The following is a 23,837-nucleotide window of genomic DNA, read 5'->3' on the forward strand; positions in this document are numbered from 1 at the left end:
TTAATATAAATAGATGCATATGCAAATGTTTTACTTGGTGCGTTTGTACACTTGTGTTCTTTTTGATACGCGATTTGTTTTGTTGCCTGTCCAAATGTGAACTGACTTTTTATGTTTTGTCTCCATAATGCTTTGGTAAACTGTTTTTTGCAAAATAAAGGTTGAGCAATAATTGATTCCTAAATCTCCTGTGACATTATTTGGAACGGTCGGCCCCATGGTGCACGGGGGTCATGGGCCAAAGTTAAAAAAATTACTTAATTCTTATATTGCTTTGCTGTACAGGCGTGTCCCACTTAACGAGTTTATATAATACTTTGTTTGAAGGAGCAATTTTAATTTGGGCCAAATTCGTTCAAAACGAGCAAATTCATTGTGGACGCTTAAGACTGGTTCCTGCAAGCACTGGTTCTTCGTGTGGCATTTCAAATTTTTTGCTAAAATGTTTGATTCTCTCATGTTAAAGCTGTTCAAGAAGAGAAACATTTTTGGTTCGAAACCTAACTGTTTTTAATGAGGTCGATGAGAAAACGATCATTTCAACTAATTTTTACTTGAGCAATTTTCGTATCTCCACTCGTTAAGCGAGACGCCTGTACCTAGCAATAGTCGCCCCCACCCCCTGCACAAACTTGGCAATATCCTTTATTGAAAGGTCGGGAGGCTTCCCTTTGCGAACAAGCATAATAAATGGTTGAATATTCAACGTGGGTGAAAGTGCATAACTTGGATGTTGTACTGCTCTCTACTGCCCACAATAACAATTGCACGAGTTTCTTTTTATCAAGGCTATCCATCCAAGCAATCCCATGCTTGACCCTCAGGTTCTGAAAATTAGGGCATTTAGGTGTGGTCTAGGTGTAGGTCGAGTTACTGGTAGGAACCTCCTGGTTACACCAGCCCACAATTGTGTCCGTCCGTTGTGCATCCAAAAATGGGTGGGGCTTGGTGGTCACCCTGTGGTGCCCTTATAAAACTCAACGTTTAACCTACTCACGCCGGCTTGTGCCCACCCTCAGTCGTGCATATTTGCGGAATACACCACACCGCCGTTGACCCTGGCCATTGACCGAGCAACCCAACGTTCCTACCAGCTCCCTCCGCAGGAATGTGTTTTTTACTTAATCTTTGGCCAATTTTCAGCAAAATCGCCAAATTTGTGGCGACCAACATAATTGTCCCCAACATCAAACACCTTTCTTCCAAAGTTTAAACCACTTGTTCACTACACTGGCAATAATTTTAATAACACATGCACACGTACATTAGCAATGCATTTAACTGTTGCCTTGGTGTCTTAACATGATGAATGGTACACGTGGCTAATTGCATACAGGCATGTACATCTATCTGTAAACGGTTCCGTGTAAAAGTAATACATTTCAACTCGGTCCAATGCTATTGTAGTTGCTACTCTCTCTTGAATGTACTTCTATTTAATACGCTTGTCACCCTTGCTACACATCACCGTGGTTTTATGCTCTAGTGTTGGTGATAAATTACATTGTTTTACCGACACTGGACCAAAAGGGACCGATTGCCAATGCATAATTAAGCCCAACATGCTGAGGCGAGAACTTCAAAGACTAACGGAGCTGGACAACCTTTAAACTCGACCTTTTTTTTCAGACGGGTAATATCTTTTGTTCAAAGGCTTTTGGACAAACGCAGCTCTTGCGTTGAATAATTCTACTCGGGTATGCTGGTCCGATCTGGCTCCTTGCTTGCCCCTGGTCCCGTGGTGATGACGGCGGAGGCAGCAGCTGGAGCAGGTCGCCCGGCCTGCCCGCTCCGCGCTGGCCCCAAGCTTTGCTTCTCCTGCAGCTGCCCACCTTTGCCACGTTTCCACTTCATTCTTCGATTCTGGAACCAGATCTTCACCTGCAATTCAGTGTGCATACAGTTATGCTGTTTTAATCACTTTGTTATCTAATAACTACTTTTGCACCATTTAGCCAACCGTACTACTCTGAGTAAGGCCAAAAACACTTTGTTGCTGGTTATTGTACATATAGCTTTTGGAAGTGAGAACCAGTGGTGTACACCGTTTTGATGCGCTGTTATCCACGGAAATGCTCTTACCCTAGATACTCATGGTTATGCAATTGTTTCTCACCTTTTGTTTCTCTGAAAATTCCTTCAGCCGGATTTTATGGCGGTCCACTGCCAGCTATTGATGGTTCAGCTCTTTATACCAGGGTCTGCTCCAAGTCTTTCCTTACAGGCCGAGAAAAAATCTAAACCAACTATCCAAGGTTATTTAATTTACCATGATGCTCACAAAGTTGTAGACATTTGCCTATTGCTACTCTGCAAACTCGCGTAGTATCCCCTCCTTTCCAATGTTTCTAGTTAAATGTATTGGTTTGCGCACGTTTTTAGGTCCGAGTCTGTGATTTAAACCCTGTAATCGGAGTCCGATTTTTGACCGAGTGGCCAACATTAGTGGAGAGTAATCGCTGAAAACGGTGCTGGGCCCTTAACCACCTGCACTGTCCAATGTGGTGACGTATGGTCAAATAACTATGGCCAACATATAAAGCACTTGGTTAACAATTTTTTTACATGTAACGCATGAAAAGGGTCCACACGCTGTAAAAAAAAGAATTTTTCATTCGTCTCCGTTTCTGTCCATCTCGTGCACTTTATGTCCGTTTCGTATTCAAGTCCCCATTTGTCTCGAGTCTCCTATATCTTTCACCGATATTCCATGTCTGGCTGTTTCTGTGCATCTTCCTGCATCTCTGCTTTTCGCTCCGTCTCCCAAACCATATTCCTCAATGTCTGTGCCCATCTCTCTTAATCCTCTGCGTGTGTCTCTGTGTTTCAGTGTTCATATCACTCCACATTTCTCCATCTCTACCGCTCTCTCGGTTTCCCTCGGACACCCACCTCCATTCACAAGGCCCCCATCCATTCAGTGTGGACACAATATTACAGGCATTACGATTCGTTGGACGGCTAGAGGAGGACATTGCGACACACCTGTGTTTCTGTGAGCATGAGCGCCGAGGCCACTTGGAATCTCTGTGGGCGGGACAGGTAGCGCTGCCGGCTGAAGTGTCGCTCGAGCTCCAGGAGTTGCTGGCTGCTGAAGGCCGTGCGGGGCCGTCTGCATTTACCAGTCACTGCCATCGCTCCTACGGCACGGGCACACGTGTAGTTATACTGGTAGGAACCTCCTGGTTACACCAGCCCACAGGAGATTGTGTCCGTCCTTCGTGCATCCAAAAATGGGAGGGGTGGGGCTGGCTGGTCACGGGCTGGGTGGGGAGGGGCTGGTCACGGGCTGGATGGGGAGGGGCTGGTCACGGGCTGGATGGGGAGGGGCTGGTCACGGGCTGGGTGGGGAGGGGCTGGTCACGGGCTGGGTGGGGTGGGGCTGGTCACGGGCTGGGTGGGGAGGGGCTGGTCACCCCATGGTGCCCTTATAAAACTCAACGTTTAACCTACTCACGCCGGCTTGTGCCGCCCCTTACAGTCGGCCATATTTGTGGAATACACCACGCCGCCGCTGACCCTGGCCAATGACCGAGCAACCCAACGTTCCTACCAGCTCCCTCCGCAGGAATGTGTATGTTGAACTTATTTCGTAGCGTATGTAGCCAACCACACTAATTGCAGGTGAAGGACAACGAACTAAACCAAAAGCAGTTCTAAAGAAATTAGTTTTCAATCTAGGTTTAAACGTGCATCGTTTTAGTGGCTTTATAAGATCGTAAGGAAGAGGTTTCCAGACGGCCATGGAAGCGCATCTGAAAGCGTGCAATGCGGTGACATCTGTTCGATGGCCCGCCAAAAGCTGCTGCTGTGAGGATATCGAGTTTGCGTGATGGTTTATGCTACTTGAGATCTGCAAGGTATTGGAGGATGGACGGGACCGCTCTACACCAGACAGCAATCACAATTGTAGAGACTGGATTTTTATTAGCAGCCTATTAAATGGGAGTGGATCGCTCTAACTCTCACATCAAACTCGCATGCTAATATGGTGGCAAATATACGAACGACACAAAAACAAGCGAAACTTCAGAAATTATACTATACAAACTAAGGGTTATTTACCTTTTTAACAAAAAATTAGAAACGAAGGGAGCTGCCAGATGTTGAATGGTTGTCACACTGGACTTGCAAGCAAGAGGCTGCAGGTTCCATCTCCCCCGCCCGCGCGGCAGTTGAATGAGGCACGTGTCTTAAACCCCATCCCCTGCGCCTCTGTGCACTGGGCAGTTTATTAGAATCCGAATCTTTACTTAGAGTGGAGGAATCCAATAGGCTGTGAAGCTCTTTTTCACACGTCCAGTATGGGTGGGTCTAAGTACGTAGCACTATTTAATTAGTGGGATAACGTTGAAACTCCCAGCTCTTCCAAGACATCTGGCAAGCGTGAACGAGTCAGCTAAATATCTTTCTTCTTACCTAGAAGCGTCATTTTTTGTCTGTCTGTGTGTGCGCACCCTTGCGAAGGATTTGGCTCGCAAACTGTGGGGTTTATGTTTTTCAAAAAAATAGCCAGGTACCACGCCGTAAGCCCCACCCCCAGCCCCCAGCCTGCCAAGGTGCCACCTCGGCCGGCTGGGTAATCTAGGCGAGGCTGGGGGCTTTGCATGGGACTAGGCCTCACGACACCACTCAGGTTAGTAGTTTGCTCACACCAAAGTCAGTATGCTCTGCTGTAATCATAGCAGGTACCACCACAGTCAGTATGCACTGCTGTTATAGCAGGTATCACCACAGTCAGTATGCACTGCTGTAGTGAAAGCAGGTACCACCACAGTAGGCACTGCTGTAATCCTAGCAGGTACCACCACAGTCAGTATGCACTGCTGTAGTGAAAGCAGGTGCCACAGTATGCACTGCTGTAATCATAGTAGCTACCACCACAGTATGCACTGCTGTCATCATAGCATATACCACCACAGTCAGTATGCACTGCTGTAATTATATGAGGTACCGCCTCAGTCAGTATGCACTGCTGTTATCATAGCAGGTTCCACTATGCACTGCTGTAATCATAGAAGTTACCACCACAGTATGCACTGCTGTTGTCATAGCAGGTACCACCACAGTCAGTATACACTGCTGTTATCATAGCTGGTACCACCACGGTATGCACTCATGTGGTGAAAGCAGGTACCACCAGTCAGTATGCACTGCTGTAGTTAAAGCAGGTTCCACCACAGTCGGTATGCACAGCTGCGGTCATAGCAGGTACCACCACAGTCGGTATGAACTGCTGTAGTGAAAGCAGGCACCACCAAAGTCGGTATGCACTGCTGTAGTCGTAGCAGGAACCACCACAGTCGGTATGCACTGCTGTAGTGATAGTAGATACTGCTATCGAGTTGGTAGATACTACTATAGAGTTAGTAGATACTAAAACAGTAGAAACCGCCATGCTCAGTAAATACTGCTACAGTCAGTAGATACTACTACGGTTAGGAGCTACTGCTATAGAGTCAGTAGATACTACTATAGAGTCGGTAGATACTGCTATAGAGTTAGTAGTTACTACTATAGTCTGTGGATACTACTATAGAGTCAGTAGATACCACTATAGATTAGTAGTTACTACTATAGAGTCGGTAGATACTATTGTAGGGTCAGTAGATACTACTACGGTCAGTAGTTACTACTATAGTCAGTACATAGTACTGTAGGGCCAGTAGATACTACTACGGTCAGTAGTTGCTACAGTCAGTAAATACTACTATACAGTCAGTAGCTACTACTGACTCAGTAGATTCTACTGTACAGTCAGTAGATACAACTACAGAGTCAATACATACTTACTCTGTTGTATGTAGGGTGTGTAAGTATATATACTTACGCCGGGGTAAATATATGTAAATATATTTTCGCAAACCTTTTAGATCAACTATTTACCCTCCACTTTCTATAACTTTTTGGACTTCTGCAAGCCTCTTATAATTTTGTTGGTGGAGAAATGAACAAACGGCCCACCGGGCTTTCACAATTGCTTCGCATCTGTGTATGTATATGTACGGTTTTTAAGAGAAGTTTTGAAATATATTTTTGGCCCGGGCAACGCCGGGTACTTCCCGCGAGTACCCTTTATAGCTCCCTCTAGCTGAGGTCCGTGCGCCAGCATCAGCGTGAGCAAGCGATTGCAGGGCTGCACACTTCCATGTTTTAACTGAGTAACGTGGAAAAATGTACCACGCGGTGACTTAGACCGCTGTGCGGTTTGTATGTTCAAGTGTGTCACTTAGTGCATTCATTACAGTCCAGTACCAACATTAAACTGGAATTGGTTAGCGCTTCCAGATTTTTGAACGGGTAAACGATTATGAAAACGGTTACCGGGTTCAATGTTTAATAATCCGTGTAAAAACGAGACCAAAATATGGTCGATCATTGAACCAAACTGAATCCCCAATCATGCAAAGTGACCGAATGGTTGGGAGCTGGGCTGTGCATGTTGTGACAGTATCCAGTCACAATATTCTGCTTTCTCTCTACTGAAGAAGCCCAATGGCACAGGCAAGAGAACAAAAGTGTATCCAAGATTAAACAAGCGTGTAACTGCCCCAGTTCCGATTGGCGGCTCTCAACCAGCGATGGAAATTCCACGTTCCAGTGGCAGCTTTTGTCAATGATGATGGCAGTAGAGTACCTACAGTAACTCAAAGTATTGCACGCGGTGTCTACCACCCCAGGTCTTCTTCGCTTGCAAGCAAAGGCTATGAAACTATACATCCACCCAGCATGCAACAATTCCCAGCAATGTGACAGGACCTCCGTCGTGCGAGGAGGAGCGCCCGATTACCGTGGTACTGGGGTGGCAGAGGAGGCAGCAGCAGAGCGGTGCCGGAGGCGCGCAGCCAAGCCTCCAGGAACACCGAGCCGCTGGGGCCACCCCGCGCTCTCGCCTCGGGCCCCGGGAACGCGACCCCCAGGCCCGCCCTGTGCTGCACGTGCACGAGGTGGTGTGGCCCAGCCGCCCGGCACGCGTAGGCGGCCTCCCCGCTCGCAAAGCTGTGACCGAGCGGTGGCAGCGTTCGCTGCTCTTGCAGGACGTGCATCTGCTGCTGCTGCTGCTGCATGTGCTCGCAGTGCATGGACTGGTGCAGGTGTCCCGTGTCCCTGGGCATCATCCCATGATGCTGCTGCTGCTGATGGTGGATATGATGCTGGAGGTGCTGTCCATGGTGCTGGCTGCTGTAAGTGCTGCAGGGCTGAGGATACACTGTCCCAATGGGTTCCTGAGCCACGCACGGGCTGCAGGGGGAGCGGCAGGGCGGCACGGGGCTCAAGCAGGGCGTCGGGGCAGACCCGCGCCGGGAGGAGGAGGGCGGGGAGGCGAGGAGAGCTTCGATCCGGAATCCCTGCGACTTGGCCATCTGAGATGGGACTTGCAGCCAACGCGTGAGTACAGCCTTAATAGGTGCTCGCTAATTGCACTTGTTCGAGTAGTCGATGCAGGGTAAGTGCAAGATGCTTTTCTTCTTGCTGACTTATTCGTGGTTGAAACCTGCACTTATTCGATCAGTCGATGATGATGGATATAAAACAAAAATCAGTATTTGTCTTTGGGTAGCCTTAATAAGTCCTTTCTAACTGCCCGTGCTCCAATAGTTTACGCATATCAATGCTAAAAAGGCCATGTTTATCTCGAATGTAATATAAGCTGCACCCAAAAGCCTCCACTAGATGTACCTTAAAACGATATTTTTAATACATGCTATACTGCATTGTAGGTGTTAGTCCTCGTGCTGCATAGACTTGTAAGTTGGAGATGTTTTCACCTTTTCACGATACAAATATTTATCTCAAGTTTATTTTATATTCTTCCTCTGCAAATTAATTGCTGTTCCTACAGACCACGATGTATTCATGTCTTCAGACTCGAATAATGCTCGTTCATTGTTGCATCTAAATAATCTCCACTATACTGACTACATATCAACTTGTCTGTGTTGTGTATCTCTCAATCCAAAGTATCCCTAACATCATTCTTCTCCGATGCTGAACTCACCTGCCACCCGCTGGCCACTTGCACACACGTCCTTATCCAGTACACAGCAGGTCTACTTGATCGTCCTTTTAGTGTGAGACACGGTCGGAAATTCCGTCTGTACCAAGGAGGTGAGCGTGGGTTGTGCGACGATAGCCGTAGTGGATGTCAAGTGGCAAGCAGGTGCTCCATCAAGGGAGAGTAAGGCTGGAAGAGGGAAGCTGAGAGCAGGGTGGGTGTTCCATTTGTGGGGAGTGCCAAGAGGATACATTTGCATATTTTATCTGGCAATCACAAACATGAGTAGGGCGGAGGCACAGTGATTAGCACACGGCACGATGAAAAACTTGTTTTAGATTCCTGGCCACGGCTAACATCAATGGCGAGTAATAAGTTACCCGTGGCGAATGATATTATAAGTCTTGATTTGAAGCTTTTGTGACTGCAGGAATCCATACTCTTTGGTTCTTTCGGTAAAGTCACGTAGGTAGACAAAATAATAGATGATATTGGCAGTAAATATACCGAGTGCTGTAAATCACTATGATCAAAATGAAGGTATATCATGTAGCTGGTGAGATGGCCTGACTTAGTGGTTATCTTTCACCGTAGTAAGGTAAATGCCCAAAAAAGAAATACATTTGGGACCATAAAACCAGTGGATGGTTGGGAATCGAATCAGTCCTTCATCCACCTGATATTGATTAAATAGGTATTACTTCGTGGGAAGTCCACCGTGGTGGTTTTTATTTTATTCATGAACTTGTCCCAATGTTTAAGTGGGATATTCACCATAGGCTTATGCCCAATGATTGTTTTAGCAAATACGTGTCAAGAGTTTATTTTAGATGTACGCCTCGGGATTCATTTGTGATAATGAGCTATTTCATCTGCCACTTGAGTGAAAACTGCTGTATTGAAAAATAACCCTGCTTCCATAAGCAGACATGGTGGTGCTATTTAGACCAAACCTGAAAAGACGAAGTGCTAAATGTGTCTTTAGTGATAGGGGTTTGGTTAGTGGGGGTGCCAGTGCTATTGGCCGATTAGCTAGTTGGTTCGCGTCAATGGGAGTGGTAGTGTGTTGCTAGTTAGAGTTATCATCGATGGGAGGAGTAAAACTATTGACGGATTGGCTAGTTGGCTATGGTTTTGGTCTTTGGAAGTTAGTTGGTTCAGGAAAGGACTCGTGCATTGTTGTCTCGTGCGTTCCACCCCCCAAATGCTCACCTCTGCCATTTGAATTTATCGCAACTTCACTTAGCCCACCTTCCCTTTCTGTTTACAGTGCTCGTCTGTAATCCAGCACTTTCGAGGTGAGGTTTGTGGAACGCAGAAATATTGTCACGTGTGATACTACTAACCTGCTGTCCTGTGAGGGTAGCCAGATGGTAGTCCACAAAATGGGTCTGTTTGCATTTTGAGTATTATCCCCTTTGAATATGTGGACATTATCAGAGCACTTTGGTTACCTCCCACTTTGCTAGCAGGGCTAGCATACTTCTGAAAGTGTTGAGTAACAAATTACAGATTACCAAAGGCTGATGCTAGTAATCGAATACAATTTACAGCACGTAAATCGCAAATCCATGTCAGTTGGCATGTAATGCTTGTATTGTGTAGAATCCAGTTCAATTCACTCTAAAGGATTGTCTACATTTTTATACAAAACAATGTCACGTTAACAAATTAATGTCTTAAACAGTTCCCAGTTTAAGAGTTGCACTGACTTTCACTCTAAATTAGTTAATTCTATTACTAATTTTGTAAAACGTAACACATATATTCTCAAGTGTCATGTATTATAATAATTTTTCTTTTAATCAAGGAAAGTCTCACTGAGTCAGACTGCTCTTTTCAGGAGGGTCCTGTACTGGGATGTTTGGCAAATTAAATAAATGATTGGCATGTAAAAGGAAGCCAGAGGATCTGGAGAAAATCCACACATAGAGTGAGGGAAAAAAATATTTGATCCCCTGCTGATTTTGTACTTTTGCCCACTGACAAAGAAATGATCAGTCGATCATTTTAATGGTAGGTTTGTTTGAACAGTGAGAGACAGAATAACAACAACAAAATCCAGAAAAACGCATGTCAAAAATGTTATTAATTGATTTGCATTTTAATGAGGGAAATAAGTATTTGACCCCCTCTCAATCAGAAAGATTTCTGTCTCCCAGGTGTCGTTTATACAGGTAACGAGCTGAGATTAGGAGCACACTCTTAAAGGGAGTGCTCGTAATCTCAGCTTGTTACCTGTGTAGGACTCGTACTCTCGTTGTCTTTGTCGTCTCGTTTATTCACGCGTAGAGTTCACACCTCCTCCTCATCATCGCTCCGTATCTCTCCGTTCGCTCCGATGCACAACCCGCCATTAACAACACTCCATGTCTCCCCGTTCCTACCGTACACTGTATTCTCTCTATCCACTGCTACCATACACTGTGTTATCTCTATCCACTGCTACCGTACACTGTGTTCTCTCGATCCACTGCTACCGTACACTGTGTTCTCTCTATCCACTGCTAACCGTACACTGTGTTCTCTCTATCCTTATCGTCTCTATTCCTGCTCACTGCTGCTCCGTCTCTCTCCCGGGCACCAACCACTCCAGCTCCAATCCCAACCAAGACTCCCGTCTCTCCGTTACGCTGTGCCCTTTATCCCCGCACCAATCAGTCCCAATCAATTATCTCGTCCCCCGCTTTGCTACTCGCCCCCAGGCCCTCTGGGTGAGAACCGCCGTCCCTCAGCCAGGGCATTGAAAATGGGTCGTGGATGGGTATTCCAGCATGACAATGACCCAAAACACACGGCCAAGGCAACAAAGGAGTGGCTCAAGAAGAAGCACATTAAGGTCCTGGAGTGGCCTAGCCAGTCTCCAGACCTTAATCCCATATAAAATCTGTGGAGGGAGCTGAAGGTTCGAGTTGCCAAACGTCAGCCTCGAAACCTTAATGACTTGGAGAAGATCTGCAAAGAGGAGTGGGACAAAATCCCTCTTGAGATGTGTGCAAACCTGGTGGCCAACTCCAATAAACGTCTGACCTCTGTGATTGCCAACAAGGGTTTTGCCACTAAGTACTAAGTCATGTTTTGCAGAGGGTTCAAATACTTATTTCCCTCATTAAAATGCAAATCAATTTATAACATTTTTGACATGCGTTTTTCTGTATTTTTTTGTTGTTATTCTGTATCTCACTGTTCAAATAAACCTACCATTAAAATTATAGACTGATAATTTCTTTGTCAGTGGGCAAATGTACAAAATCAGCAGGGGATCAAATACTTTTTTCCCTCACTGTACGAGCGGATAATACTTAAAGCACTGCACAGATGATTCAAGAATACTTTACAGTCAGAAGCCAGTGATGCAAATTCCATGTTCGTAGGAGGGGTTAGTTTATTTGGACAACTGTCATGTTGCTTTTGCAAAAGTAAAACCTCATCAGTTCACATCAATTAAGCTCAGTTGATAATTATTATTGATATAAGGTTAAGTCAACCCTGGCCAGGATTGAACTCACAATCGTGTGGTCAATTCCAAAGCTCCATGCAGGCTACAAGCTGGTGGTCAGTATACCAACACAATCTCCCAATGATATAAGTGGCCAGTGCATGACTGACTGTGGGTCCCAAGGGGCCTATCCCATGCATTACCTCCCCTCCTGGCTTCCCACCCATCTGCAATAGCATCTCAACGCCGCTGCCCCCTCTATTACGCAGATAAATTGTTTAATTCAATTAGGGGACATACGTCTCCCGTGAGACGTGACCATTCGTTTAAGCTCTGCCTTACAAATAAGCGCCACTTAATTTAGGAATTAAACACCTCCGACCGCACCACGCCGATTTATGTGAATGCCAACCTTCATGGGATTAATTTTAGTAATGTGCTGTACAATCGGCCCTAATAACGGTTAACAAGTGCCTTATGATTCCAATGGCGAAACTGCTTATTTGGCCATCAAAACAGAATGGTGTGTAATTGCAGGCAGGCACCGATGTACACAAATTGTGGGCAGTAACACGTTTCCTGTAATAGTGCTCCCACTGGAGTAATAAGATTACTAAAAGCAGGTGCTGGCATACTTGTGGTATTACGCCGTTCACTCTGTGTAATGAAATTACTGTTAATGATCATGTATCGGTTGATTGTATTTTACAGAAAACGCCCCTTAAAAGGTATTGGTCAGGTCTTCCAAAGCAGGATCATGCAAAAATAAATTTGAGTATTTCTTCACCATCAAATCGCATTGTTAATTATTACTTTCATTTGAGAAAATACATCTGATATAATTCTAAAATGGATTACAGCATGGGTTAATGCAGGGGCACCAATAGGCTATTAAATTCAAAGTTGCATAAACCTAAGCTGCATTAATTTGAGCAAAGTACAGTGATTGTAAAAATAATTCATCATGTTACCTTGTTTTGAAAATGCTATACCAAATATCTCTCGTTATCAGTAATTGTAGTATGATTACTGATCATGAGTAACCATTGTAATCTGGGCATGTACATACAGTGCAGCATTCACTCGTTTAGTCCAGCATTCGGGCTCAGGGTTGGTGAATCCCATTCCCCCATCACCCGAGTCCTGACCTCATTTTACTGGATTTTGATTCATGAGTGGGTCCTCGAGTACAAATCCACCCACAGCCTTGCCCCCCCCCGTCCCCCTCTTCCTTTACAATATTCGCAATCCCTACATTCCAACCCACTCCCTCCACTCCATGAACTAAACTATCTATATATTTTCAAACTAAATGTTTTATTTTTATTTAACCAGGTAAGCCCCACGATGTAGTTCTTTTTCAGAAGCGACCTGGCCTCATATGACAGCTCAACTAATCCGCTGATGTGGACATTACTTTATAGCAGCCAAAATACTCGAAACGCATGCTTCTAAATGTGGAGGCAAAAACCGGTGCACCCAGATAAAAATCTACACAACCACGGGGAGAACATGCAAACTCCAAATATACAGGCGTCAGGGTCGGGATCGAACCCATGTATTCCTGCATACCAGGTGAGGGAGTTAATATATCGCCACCGTGCCCCCCCCATAGACACTGGCCTCCTCCATGATCCCACACTCGTTAGAAAAAGGACCTACTGTGATCGGGTATTACACTATGTAGGTGACAAGAACACAAAACACAGTAAGTTGAGTTGACACCTAAAAAAATCAGTTGGGCAACTTGGTTGCACGTGACTGAATTGTTGCGGACATCTCTGCAACCAGTTGCAAGCAGTTGCACAACCTGCAGCTTACATCAGATTCAAATGACGAAAAAAAGCATCACAACAGAAAAATTGTACAGGCTGGAAAATTATATTTTAAATAAAACGCTACTGTATGTACAAAAAATGCTCAGCCTTAAGCATCATCCAAAGCCACCAGTTCACGAAGAACTGCATTGTGCTCATATTGTCTTACGTTATCATCAATAAATTGAGAACATTTGATTAACCAACAGGCAGCAGTGAGACAGAGACTGTAGTCCAGTTTCGTCCTTATTAGGACTCAACAGTAGAGTACAGTAACTAATGCTCACATGAGAGATAGACTGCTTACAGAAGAGAGGAAGTCAGTAATTTGCTGAGCGATTAGTAGCAGCATAATGCCAAAGGATGGGCGTAGTTGCCAGTTTGTGATGTCACGATAGGTGTTTAAGGCGCACAGACAGCCGATGAAGCCCAGTCGATTTCGGAGTTGACTAAATAAATCTCAAAGCAGTTTTAGCGAAACGTCGTATGTTGATGTTAAATTCCGTCCTTGATTGGTTAAAACTGTATCCATACATTGGCATGTATTCGGAGCCGTCTATAAATGACGTCACGCGATTTTGGCCGATTTTTGACCCGCCCCTCCCCCCTCGTCACACGGCGTCACAAAAAGTCAGACCCCCCTCAAATATGACGTCACAAAGCTCTGGCCCCCCCCTAAAACCATATTTCTATTTTGAAAATAAAAAAACAAGCTTCAAATAACTTTAAACTATTGTCATTGTAGTACGTATTTAATGTGGCGCTGCACTCTGATGTTGTAGGAGAAAACATTATTAAAAAGGAGGCGTTGGAAAGCTGAAATTTAGCATAAAATTCACTTGAAAATATTCAACGTCTAACTAAAACTGCAGATGTTCAGAATACAATATTGAAATTCTCTTATAATTATAAAATATTAAAAGTAATTATAACTATAAAAAAATACTTGAAACTTTGTAGTAGAACGAAGCAAAATGGAGAGTACAATTATAACAATCACATATTCATTTCACAGAATGGAAAGTCCTGGTAGAATAATTAGAATCTAAATGTTTCATAACAATCATTGCTTTTTTTTTTACAAAATGTATGCTTCTCCATTCTCCCATGGAGAAGCAAAATGCTCCTTTATGGAATAAATAAAAGGTGACTTTAGTAAATTTAAATAATCAAATAGTTAATAATGAAAATTGATCAAAATTAGTGTTGTTATGACAATTCTATTTAATTTATATTTATTTAAAGTTGCGCATTTTAATGTGTCGTCACATTTCTGAACCCCCCCTCCCCCCCTCGTCACACATCGTCACAAATCGTCACAAATGTTTGACCCCCCTCCCCCCCCCAAGGTGCGTGACGTCATTTATGGACGGCCCCTTAATAACATGTTTGTAAACGTGACAATCTTGTCGGGTAGTGGAAGGTCAATGGCAATATTGGCATGTGGGCTAATCAAAGATACAAATACCCAATTAAGCCAAATGTAATATCACATATCAAGTGTTTGTGGACAGCATTATCTCCATATATATAAAAGGCAAAGTTGTGAATGTGTGTCTGTTCAAAATGTTTAGCGTACTTCTCGACATGCAACAAACTGGAAATTTGCCATGTGGTTACTTTCCAGACTGTACACTATGCAAAAAATATAAAAATACACTTTTTTTTTGGGCGACCCGAGTTCGATTCCCGCTCACGGCCACCACCGGTGACGATTTTAACCGGTCCTGGACCTCCCCTAGGTCGATTCAGCCTCAAACGACTAACTGCTGTGGTGTGTGAACATCGCCACTGGGGAGACAAAGGCGGCCGGGCGTGGTGAATCCAAGTTCCAGGCGAAGCCGGGTAGTACAGCTAGTGGCTAATAAAACAAATAGGTCTTTGTTCCTCTAGCCACATACATATCTATCAGGCGGTGGGCTCATGGAATTGCTTAAGCACACGTCCCTTGATAGCACAAGTCTTGAAAGCCGAAGAGGCCAACAGGTAAAACAAATATATAATTTAGGGTGGCTATAAATAATTGATCATATATAGATACTTATCCCAACCATAGGAATGTGGAATTTTTATAATCCTCGCTTGAGTATGGACGATATTACTATGTACAAGAACGTTGAGCCATAATCAACCAATCAGCATTCACGCACGTGCTAATCGAGCTCGTCACCCGAGGAGTTCGTGTCACGTGGGCCGAGCGGGGAATCCCCTGCGTCACGTGACGGAGTGGGGGTAACGTACGATTATAATTACTTACGGGACAAGCGTAGATAAAATGTATATCACTGATGTTTTTTTTAAAATATATATTAGTAATTTGGTTACAAAAGTTAACGGCTAAAAAAAATGTATCTTGCCCATTGTGTGCAAAGTTTAACTTCCGGGGCAAAAACGCTCCGGTTGAGACGTGTAGCTGAAACGACGCTGGTTCTACTTCCGGAGCGTCGTGTAGGGGGCGGGGTCAGACGTCACGCGCACGTCCGGGATGTTGCGACCATCCCCCCTTCCACGGTGGTCGATGGGGTTGGAGGAGGGGGGGGGGTCACTTCCGGTTAGGTCGGATTCACTTCCGGTGCTCGGGCTTGCTGAGCTTAGAGGCTCTGGGCGCGCGCCGTGGTGGCGGCGTGGACCTCGGGGCCCCATAGGCGGGTGAGGCCACGGGGGCCACATGGGGCCACATGGGATGTTTGTGGTGGTGATGGTGTTGACGGGGGACCTCGGGGAAGAGGGGTGTGGCGAGAGTGGCCGTGACGCAGATCGATCCCCGGGATGAGTGGACTTGGGGTCAAGGGAATGGGAGCTCTGATGGATGAGCGCAATGATCCAGCATCTGGTTTTGGGTGGTTGTTTCGTTGGGACGAGGCTCTTGAGTTTTAGAGATTAGAGGCCTGCTTTACGGGTTGAATATTATGGGTTTAGTGGTTGTACAGTTGGGATCAGTGTTAGGGGATCTGGGATTTGGGTTCAGGGATGTATGAGAATGTGGGAAATTGAGATAACGGATTTTAAATGTATTATTTACATGACTTTGGGATCAGTGTATGGAATTGGGAATGCTACTTCATATATATGAAATGAGAAAAGAAGGTACAGTATAGCCTTCAGTAAAATCACTGAAGGCTGTGAATCACTGCTGGATGAAGGCCTCTTCAGGCCTTGTTCATTCTCCGTTTGACCGCCGAACGCCACCGCGATGGTCACTGCTAGTTGACGAATGGGTCTGGGGTGGGGGGGGACGTGGACCTCGGTTCAGATGTCACTCCACCAGCAGTGTTCAGGAATTGAACTCTGGTTCATAGCCCAGTGCGTGAACAACTCCACTATCAGACTTGGATCAAGGAGAAGGGTCTAGCACAAGGAGGTATGGTCTGGAATGAGAGTGGAATTGGATAAAATACATATCTCAGAATAGTTTTTGGGGTTAATCCAGAATCTGCCGTGCATTCATGAATCTTGGTTTTGAGATCTGAGATTTGCAATGTCGAATGGATGGTCTTTGATCAGAGAATCGCATACAGTACCTCATTGTACATCATGCCGAGTAAAAGACAAGCGGCTGACACTTTGAGCTTCATATTTTGTTCTATGTCACTGTATACCTTGTTATTTTGATACCTTGCATTAACACATTTTGCGCTTGGTATTAAATAAAATTGAGTTACTCTGCTAACGCATGGGAGGGTGCTTATTTCCATTGGCGGTCCTAACCCATGTGAAAATTACACATTCCCATGCAGGGCCTTTGTCTCTGAATATGAATCAATCATCTTAAGTTTAGTTTCTTTCACTGCTAGTTTCTTTCATTGCTGGATGAAAGGCCTTTTCTCATCATCGCCATCCTCAGTCCTGCGATGCCTCCTTCCATCACCTGTGCATGAACTGATATCATTGCTCCATCTCCACGGTGGTCATCCTTTCAGACGCCTTCTCTGCCACCATTAACTCACCTGTCTGTTCATCAGCCATGCCTCCTAACGATGGTTGGCTACGTATGGTGCGAAATAAGTTCAACATGTCGCGCCCTAGCCCATTTAACCTTAACAAGCAACACTCGTATTTTTTATTTTATTTATGTAGCCTTGTTACTGTCTCCGTGTATTTCCTAGCTTGCATCACTCCACACTTAAATATTTTAGTTAATGTTTCCGATCTTAATGTCAATATCAGGGAATATGCACGTATTGAAAGATTTAGAGTATTCTTGAGTGATATTTTAGTTTGTATTTGGTCCGTTAATGAACTTGTTCAGTTATACATGGCTTGCTTTTCTCATATTTATTGTCCACTTTATCCATCTTGCTCTATTAATGTTGGTAATATATTATAGATCGTAACTGAAAATAACTTTTGTTTTCGTGTATAATTTTCCAGCAATTTACACTTATTCACAATTTTATTGTATTGCTAATTGATGACCAAAATATATTTTTGTACATTGTATTTAACATGTAGTTGAATTAAATAAAATGTTAATGTCTGAACATGAAACATAAATCATTTGTCATCAACATTACGATTTATAATAACACGCTTTCATGAAGAATATATTATGAAGTGACAAGTTTAACTCAAGACAAAAGGACCATTTAGAGCTTCAGCACTTCTCGAAACCTGTCTCATACAACATGCTGTTGACTTCCAAAAGTGGTATTTAATTAGTGCTGAAGCTCAAAATTTTCCTTTTGTCTTAAGTTTAACTGTTGATTCGAGTTCTTAACCACAGTACCACTTTGTCAGATATTTGATACCTTGTCCATTATGCATCATGGTGAATTACATAATATTTTGTACATGACACCTTACACATACACATCTTCCTAGACGATTGTGTGACATCTTACACATGACAGTTACATATCTTGCATATCTTAATACAGTTATTTGTGTGACAATAACTAAGAATGTAATGATGTATTGATTAAAATAATTTGTGTCTGCTCATGATCAGGGGTCGGCAACCCGCAGCTCCGGAGCCGCATGTGGTTGCTTTCCCCTTGCGGCTCTTTGGTTTCCCCCTTGCGAGCACCTGTTTTTTCAATTCTCTGAAACCTAATTTAATAAGCAATTTATAAAATATTACAGGGAATGGGTCATGATGGAATGTCTTGGTGACAACAAAATGTACGGTTAAATTGTATTGTTAAAGAATAACTAAGTGGGGCGGGGGGGGGGAAACTAAATAGACCTTATTTAATCACTTATTTTCTATATTTAAGTCAGAATGTGTTTGTAATCTGCTGTATACCTGCTGTGTTTGTGTACAAGTTGCTCTGTGTGTGATGCGGCTCTAAAACTATTTTGGTCAAAGGCAAAAACAAGAAAATGGCTCTTTGAAAGGTTGCCGACCCCTGCTCATGATACATGCATCGGATTATACTGTAAGAATTGGGTATTTACAATTCGTATACAGTATGTACAAATGTTGCCTTTACATTAATGGAACAAAATATTGTTACAGGTAAAACAAAAAGTGAGAGACATGCTACAAATGAGATAATAAAGGATTATTCTTGTACTGAAAAAAATTACACTAATTTTTACATCTATCGAATCAGAGTGTGATGGTTGTGAATCGGTACATGCCTGTTCATAAATATATCTGCGTGTATGAAGTGAAGTCGTGAATTCGTTTTAATGCATTTGAATTGCTCTGCTCTTGCAGCACAGAGGGACCCAGAAGACAAGCGCAATGTTCAGCTTTGAGGGAGACTTCCGCACCAAGCCCACGGTGTCCCTTGGTGGGGCGAGCCGGCGGGTACGTGTGGCACCTGTGCAGGAATATGCTTTGTGTGCCTTGTGGTCAGAGACAGAAATTAAGAACTTTACACGAGTCTCATTTTACAAGTGGAATGCAGTCGCACACACTGGGAATGCAGATCATTATTTGGAGGGTTGGTGGATTATGTTGAGAACACGTCTTATTTGTCTGTGTGGGTGGTCGAACACCAGTGGGTTTGTGAGTTTTCTTCTCCAAAAAAACTATAAAATAAGCTTTGGCAAAACATACCAGGGAGGATCCTGAAAATGAGCCTTGGCACATGATGAGACTTTCCGAGTTGCATAAATGAATCGGTATCAAAAACTTTTAGAATTCAATACCACACTGTGTTGTTACCTTGCAGCGATAAGCAGAAGCATATCTAAAAGATTCCTTGATGGCTATCATTGTGCTAATTTTCCTGTCAATGCAATGAGATTCTACTGCTGAGATGCTGTTTTCTAAACTGGGGGCTGGATGTTTTACAGATTGCTGATCATAATTGTGTTTGACCAATAGACCAGCACTTCTGATGGCTGGGTTATGTCTCACGGTGCCAAATTTGGTCATGTCACTGCTGAAAATCTGCATAGTTATTTGATCGTGTCACTGCTGAGGTTAGGTGCTTTTCACACCTAGGTGACAGAAACAATGAGTTGGTACTGCTGAGTTCCTTGTTTCTAGCTCATAATGGCTGTTTCGGAGCAATGAACTGGCACGACTTAGAGCTTGGGCCCTATTATAGGACTACCTTTCATTAAACTAGATTGTAATGGATCATGAATTGAAGGTATCCGTTCAATCATTGATGACATTAAAAATCCGTCAGAAAAAAAAATGATAACTAATTGTACATAAAGTTGCACTTAGGGCTAATATACAAATATTTCTAATCACATGCGGAAAAAACCCTTTGGACAAAACACAAATCTGTAATAATTCTCCATCACAATGCCTGATAAAGTGACTTGAGATTTGGTTTCTGGTGTCTCCTTGTAAGGATCGTTTATAACTTGATGTGATGCTGTGCTAACTGATCGATTGCTTCGGGGCAAGGGTTGGTGGATCATGCAGATATGTGATACTGGCTGGACTGCGAGGTGGCCAGTAAATAATAGCAGGCACAGTTAATGTATTGTGAACCAGTCTGTATATATTTTGCGTGTTATCCCTTCATATTCTTGGATTTTCTCTGGTTATTTCGGTTTACTTTTATGCAAAATAACTCCATAAAGAATGTGTCCAAACGTCCCATTGCAGGATCTTCTGAAAGTCTTGAGACTGACTGAGGCTTTCCTGGATAAAACATAACATTAATATTCCTTCGCCTTATAACTTAATTATCACAGATGGAATGGTATTAGTGATAGGATTAACATAAGCTTAAGCGATAATTAAGTCTAATGGTTGTGCTGGCAGGAGGAGAAATCATCGTTGCTGAATCGAACACTGGAGGAGCGGAGGAAGAGAGAGGTTTGAGGCTTTTTCTTCGGTTGTCATCATGCACAAATGTCTCACACAAGCACAACCTACAGCTGATGAGACTTTATCCACATCAGCTGAAACAAATGTATGTATTCAGACCATGTTTATCATAAATATATTATATTAATTACATTACTTATTTGCTTCATCCTAAGTTGGGTTAAGAACACGGTGAATGAATGAGGTGATCTGGGGGCATTTTATGGAAAAAAGATATAAATATTACAAAACGAGCCCACCTTCAGAAGAATGTGTTTCATTTGTCTTTTTAAAGATGCTAGCCTAGTGATGTATAAAGTGTCGAAATGTTTATTTAAATAATTTGCGACCTTTTGCCAATACTGAGTATTTGTCATTCAACAACTAAATCGTGCTTAAGTTCATTAACATTCAATATTACATTTATGGAATGTTTCAGAAATGATGCAGCCTCAGATACCCAGTTTTATGCATAAATTAAAGTCAGTATCTTGCTGCTAAAACAAGTATGGGGTCATCCGAATAACACTCAATTGTCCTGAAACAGTGGAGGAAAATCCATCTTATGACGGGTACAAGTCTATGACAAAGACAGTGGATTTCCTGCAAAGTGGTACAAATATTATTCATCCCAAAGCGATGATTTTCCAAGTTTACCCCAACTAAGGTTTTAAGTAAAAAAAATCTCAGTATTTTGATTGTGCGTCTGACACGTTACCAAAATGCCACCTTGTTGGATAATGCAAATAAATATATTTTTTTAACTGCACATACACCAACCATGAACTAGTTTATATTTATTATTAGAATATTGTAAATATAACCTAATGACCAATAAAATACATTACCATATTGTATACATTTTGACTTAACTTTCGTGACTGTAGGAATTCATATTCACTTAGAAAAATTAAGTGAATAAAAAAATAAGATTATTTTTTATTCACTTTATTTTCATTTTTATTTTATTATTATATTTTCTATCTATGTGACTTTACTGAAATAACCATAGGATACATATTGTATAGCTTAAATAGAGTTCTGGATGCATGTGTAAGGAAATAATATTTTTTTAGACTAATATAATCCGGTACATATAAATGAGTGGTTTATAACGGTCTTGTTTACGTTGGGCTGACCATGACTTTGCATTACAGGAGGAACGCAGGCGACAGAAGAACGCTGTTGTCATACAGTCCTTTGTGCGTGGATGCTTGGAACGTGGCAAGCAGGTAGGCTGCTCATTCCCCAATTCTCTTATATGCGTGAAATTGCTTTTTGGGATGACAGAGAAGGGTTACGAGTTAAAGAGTTTTGCAATATCGTTCTATGAAGGAGACGACAAAGCTCTTTTTTTATAAGCATTATTTAAGTCAGTTTGCATATTGAGATTAAGTTAGGTTAGTAACACGAGTGGCTTTTTAGACTAATATAATCTAATATAATCAGGTGTGAGACTTCATGTGAGTACTTGCAGGATAGACAAAGAGTGGAAAGATAACATCAAGGTGATGTAGAGGAAAATGTGGATACATTTTTTATTGGATTCCATTGTCAAGAAGTTCTGGTGTTGACTTTTCCATACCACCCCAGTTGCGTGAACAGTATTCCATTGTGGGGTTAACCAATTACTGTAGCTACCTCTGATTAGGAATTGCCCCTAGATAAATTTGGAATTTGCACAATAAAGAAACTGCAGCAGCTTTATACACTTACTTTAATATTCGCCTTTAAACAGGGATAATTTTCACGAGCGTTGTCATGCGTCTGTGCGCCTTCCTCAAATGTGCCCTTGTAGCATGAAAAGCAAAGGCTGGAGTTCGACACGTTGGTGTCGCACGCCCAGAGGGGAGGCGATGAGACCGTGTTGGGCGATGCAGCCAAGCTGGTGGCTCTCACACAGAGGCTTCTCTTCTTCTACGACCACCGCTGTGACACCACCAGACTAGTGCGGACCTGAATCCTACTTTTTACAATAATGCAGAGGTGTGGACTCGAGTCATGTGACTTGGACTCGAGTCAGACTCGAGTCATGAATTTGATGACTTGCGACTCGACTTGGACTTGCATAACAATGACTTTGTCCCACCTATGAGATGTGGACTCGAGTCATGTGACTTGGACTCGAGTCAGACTCGAGTCATGAATTTGATGACTTGCGACTCGACTTGGACTTGCATAACAATGACTTTGTCCCACCTCTGCAATAATGTATCAGATGTTGATTAATATATGGATGTTTTTGTCTGATTAATGATGAATGGGATGATACTCGTTTCCAATTCAATCATGAGCCAGTGGTGAAAATTCCACATTTTTATCGTGGGACCATCTCTCCATTGGATTAGCACTATTGACTTCCCACAAAATGGTACTCGTTTTATTAACACCATAGGGTTGATGGGCTGCGTGTATCCCCAACTGAGAATTCAACTTCTAATTGTAAACGATATAATTCTATATTTGTCAGTGTAAGCTTTTATACAGAACCTTATCTTCACCTGGTCCTAAAATGTGTTAGCAGACGACACTTGCTTCTGTGATGTGTAATCCAAATTTAATTGTCCGTGTATGTGTGGGGCTGACTTTTCTCACAGGTGTGGCTCTGCCAGACCCTTTTGAGACAACAGGTGCTCTACCTGCAGCCTCTTGCTGAGGGACGGGGGCAGCAGTGCCTCTTCCAACTACAGCGACTGCTGAGGCTCTGTTGCAAGTAAGGATGCACATAGGGGTCATCATGCTTGTTTAATTGCATGGGGAGATTCACTTGAACATAATACTGATGCATTAGAGGCAACGGCGTAATAATGACTGTGAAACACTGAAACCAGCACCGCTGCGATTTCATGTCTAATTAGATTTCAGTGGAGCGGTGGTAGAGTGGTTATCAATCTGTGTTATGACTACAGCATTCTGACCTTGATTTCAAGCCATTGATATTATCAGTGGTAAGTGAAATCAGACCTGCTTCTGGGTCCCACCTTTGCCAACCCAGGTGGGCTATCAAGTTGAAGCTTAAGTCAAATGATTCCCATGACCCACATTGTGTGGCAAGGCCTTCAGCTAGAGATTAATTGACAAAAGGGTGAAAATATGATTAAATCAAGTTTTTAATGTATTGAGTTGATGGTCTCATTCCATTCACCAACAACGGCACAATAAAATACATTTTTGAATAACAGCATTCCCTCGTTATTCGTGAGGGATACGTTCCAGAGATGTTCGTGAATAGCATATTCCACAGTTATTGATATTGGTCTACGAATATCATACACGCAACATCTGCAGAGACTTCTACAGCTTCGAGAAGTTATACTCTTTGGTTATTTCGGTAAAGTCACGTAGATAGCCAACATCGCAGAC

General features: G+C 43.0%; 1 protein-coding gene across 3 annotated transcripts in view; it reads left to right on the top strand.

The window, feature by feature from the left end:
• Window positions 1–15,806: 15,806 nt before the first annotated feature.
• The window catches only part of UBE3C (ubiquitin protein ligase E3C), a 45,530-nt gene continuing 37,499 nt past the window's right edge, over window positions 15,807–23,837 (top strand). Inside the window, exons 1-6 of one of the 3 annotated variants that reach the window (XM_078854857.1) lie at window positions 15,807–15,901; window positions 18,920–19,007; window positions 20,430–20,483; window positions 21,632–21,706; window positions 22,273–22,422; window positions 23,072–23,187. In XM_078854857.1, the coding sequence (XP_078710983.1) occupies window positions 18,942–19,007; window positions 20,430–20,483; window positions 21,632–21,706; window positions 22,273–22,422; window positions 23,072–23,187 (461 nt within the window). In that variant the 5' untranslated portion in view covers window positions 15,807–15,901; window positions 18,920–18,941. Of the gene's footprint in view, window positions 15,902–16,501; window positions 16,614–18,914; window positions 19,008–20,429; window positions 20,484–21,631; window positions 21,707–22,272; window positions 22,423–23,071; window positions 23,188–23,837 lie in introns of those variants that run through there. The other 2 variants (XM_078854838.1, XM_078854847.1) reach the window with 2 other exon arrangements.

The sequence above is a fragment of the Lampetra fluviatilis genome, chromosome 1 (assembly GCF_964198595.1).
Source record: "Lampetra fluviatilis chromosome 1, kcLamFluv1.1, whole genome shotgun sequence".
Classification (NCBI taxonomy): domain Eukaryota; kingdom Metazoa; phylum Chordata; class Hyperoartia; order Petromyzontiformes; family Petromyzontidae; genus Lampetra; species Lampetra fluviatilis.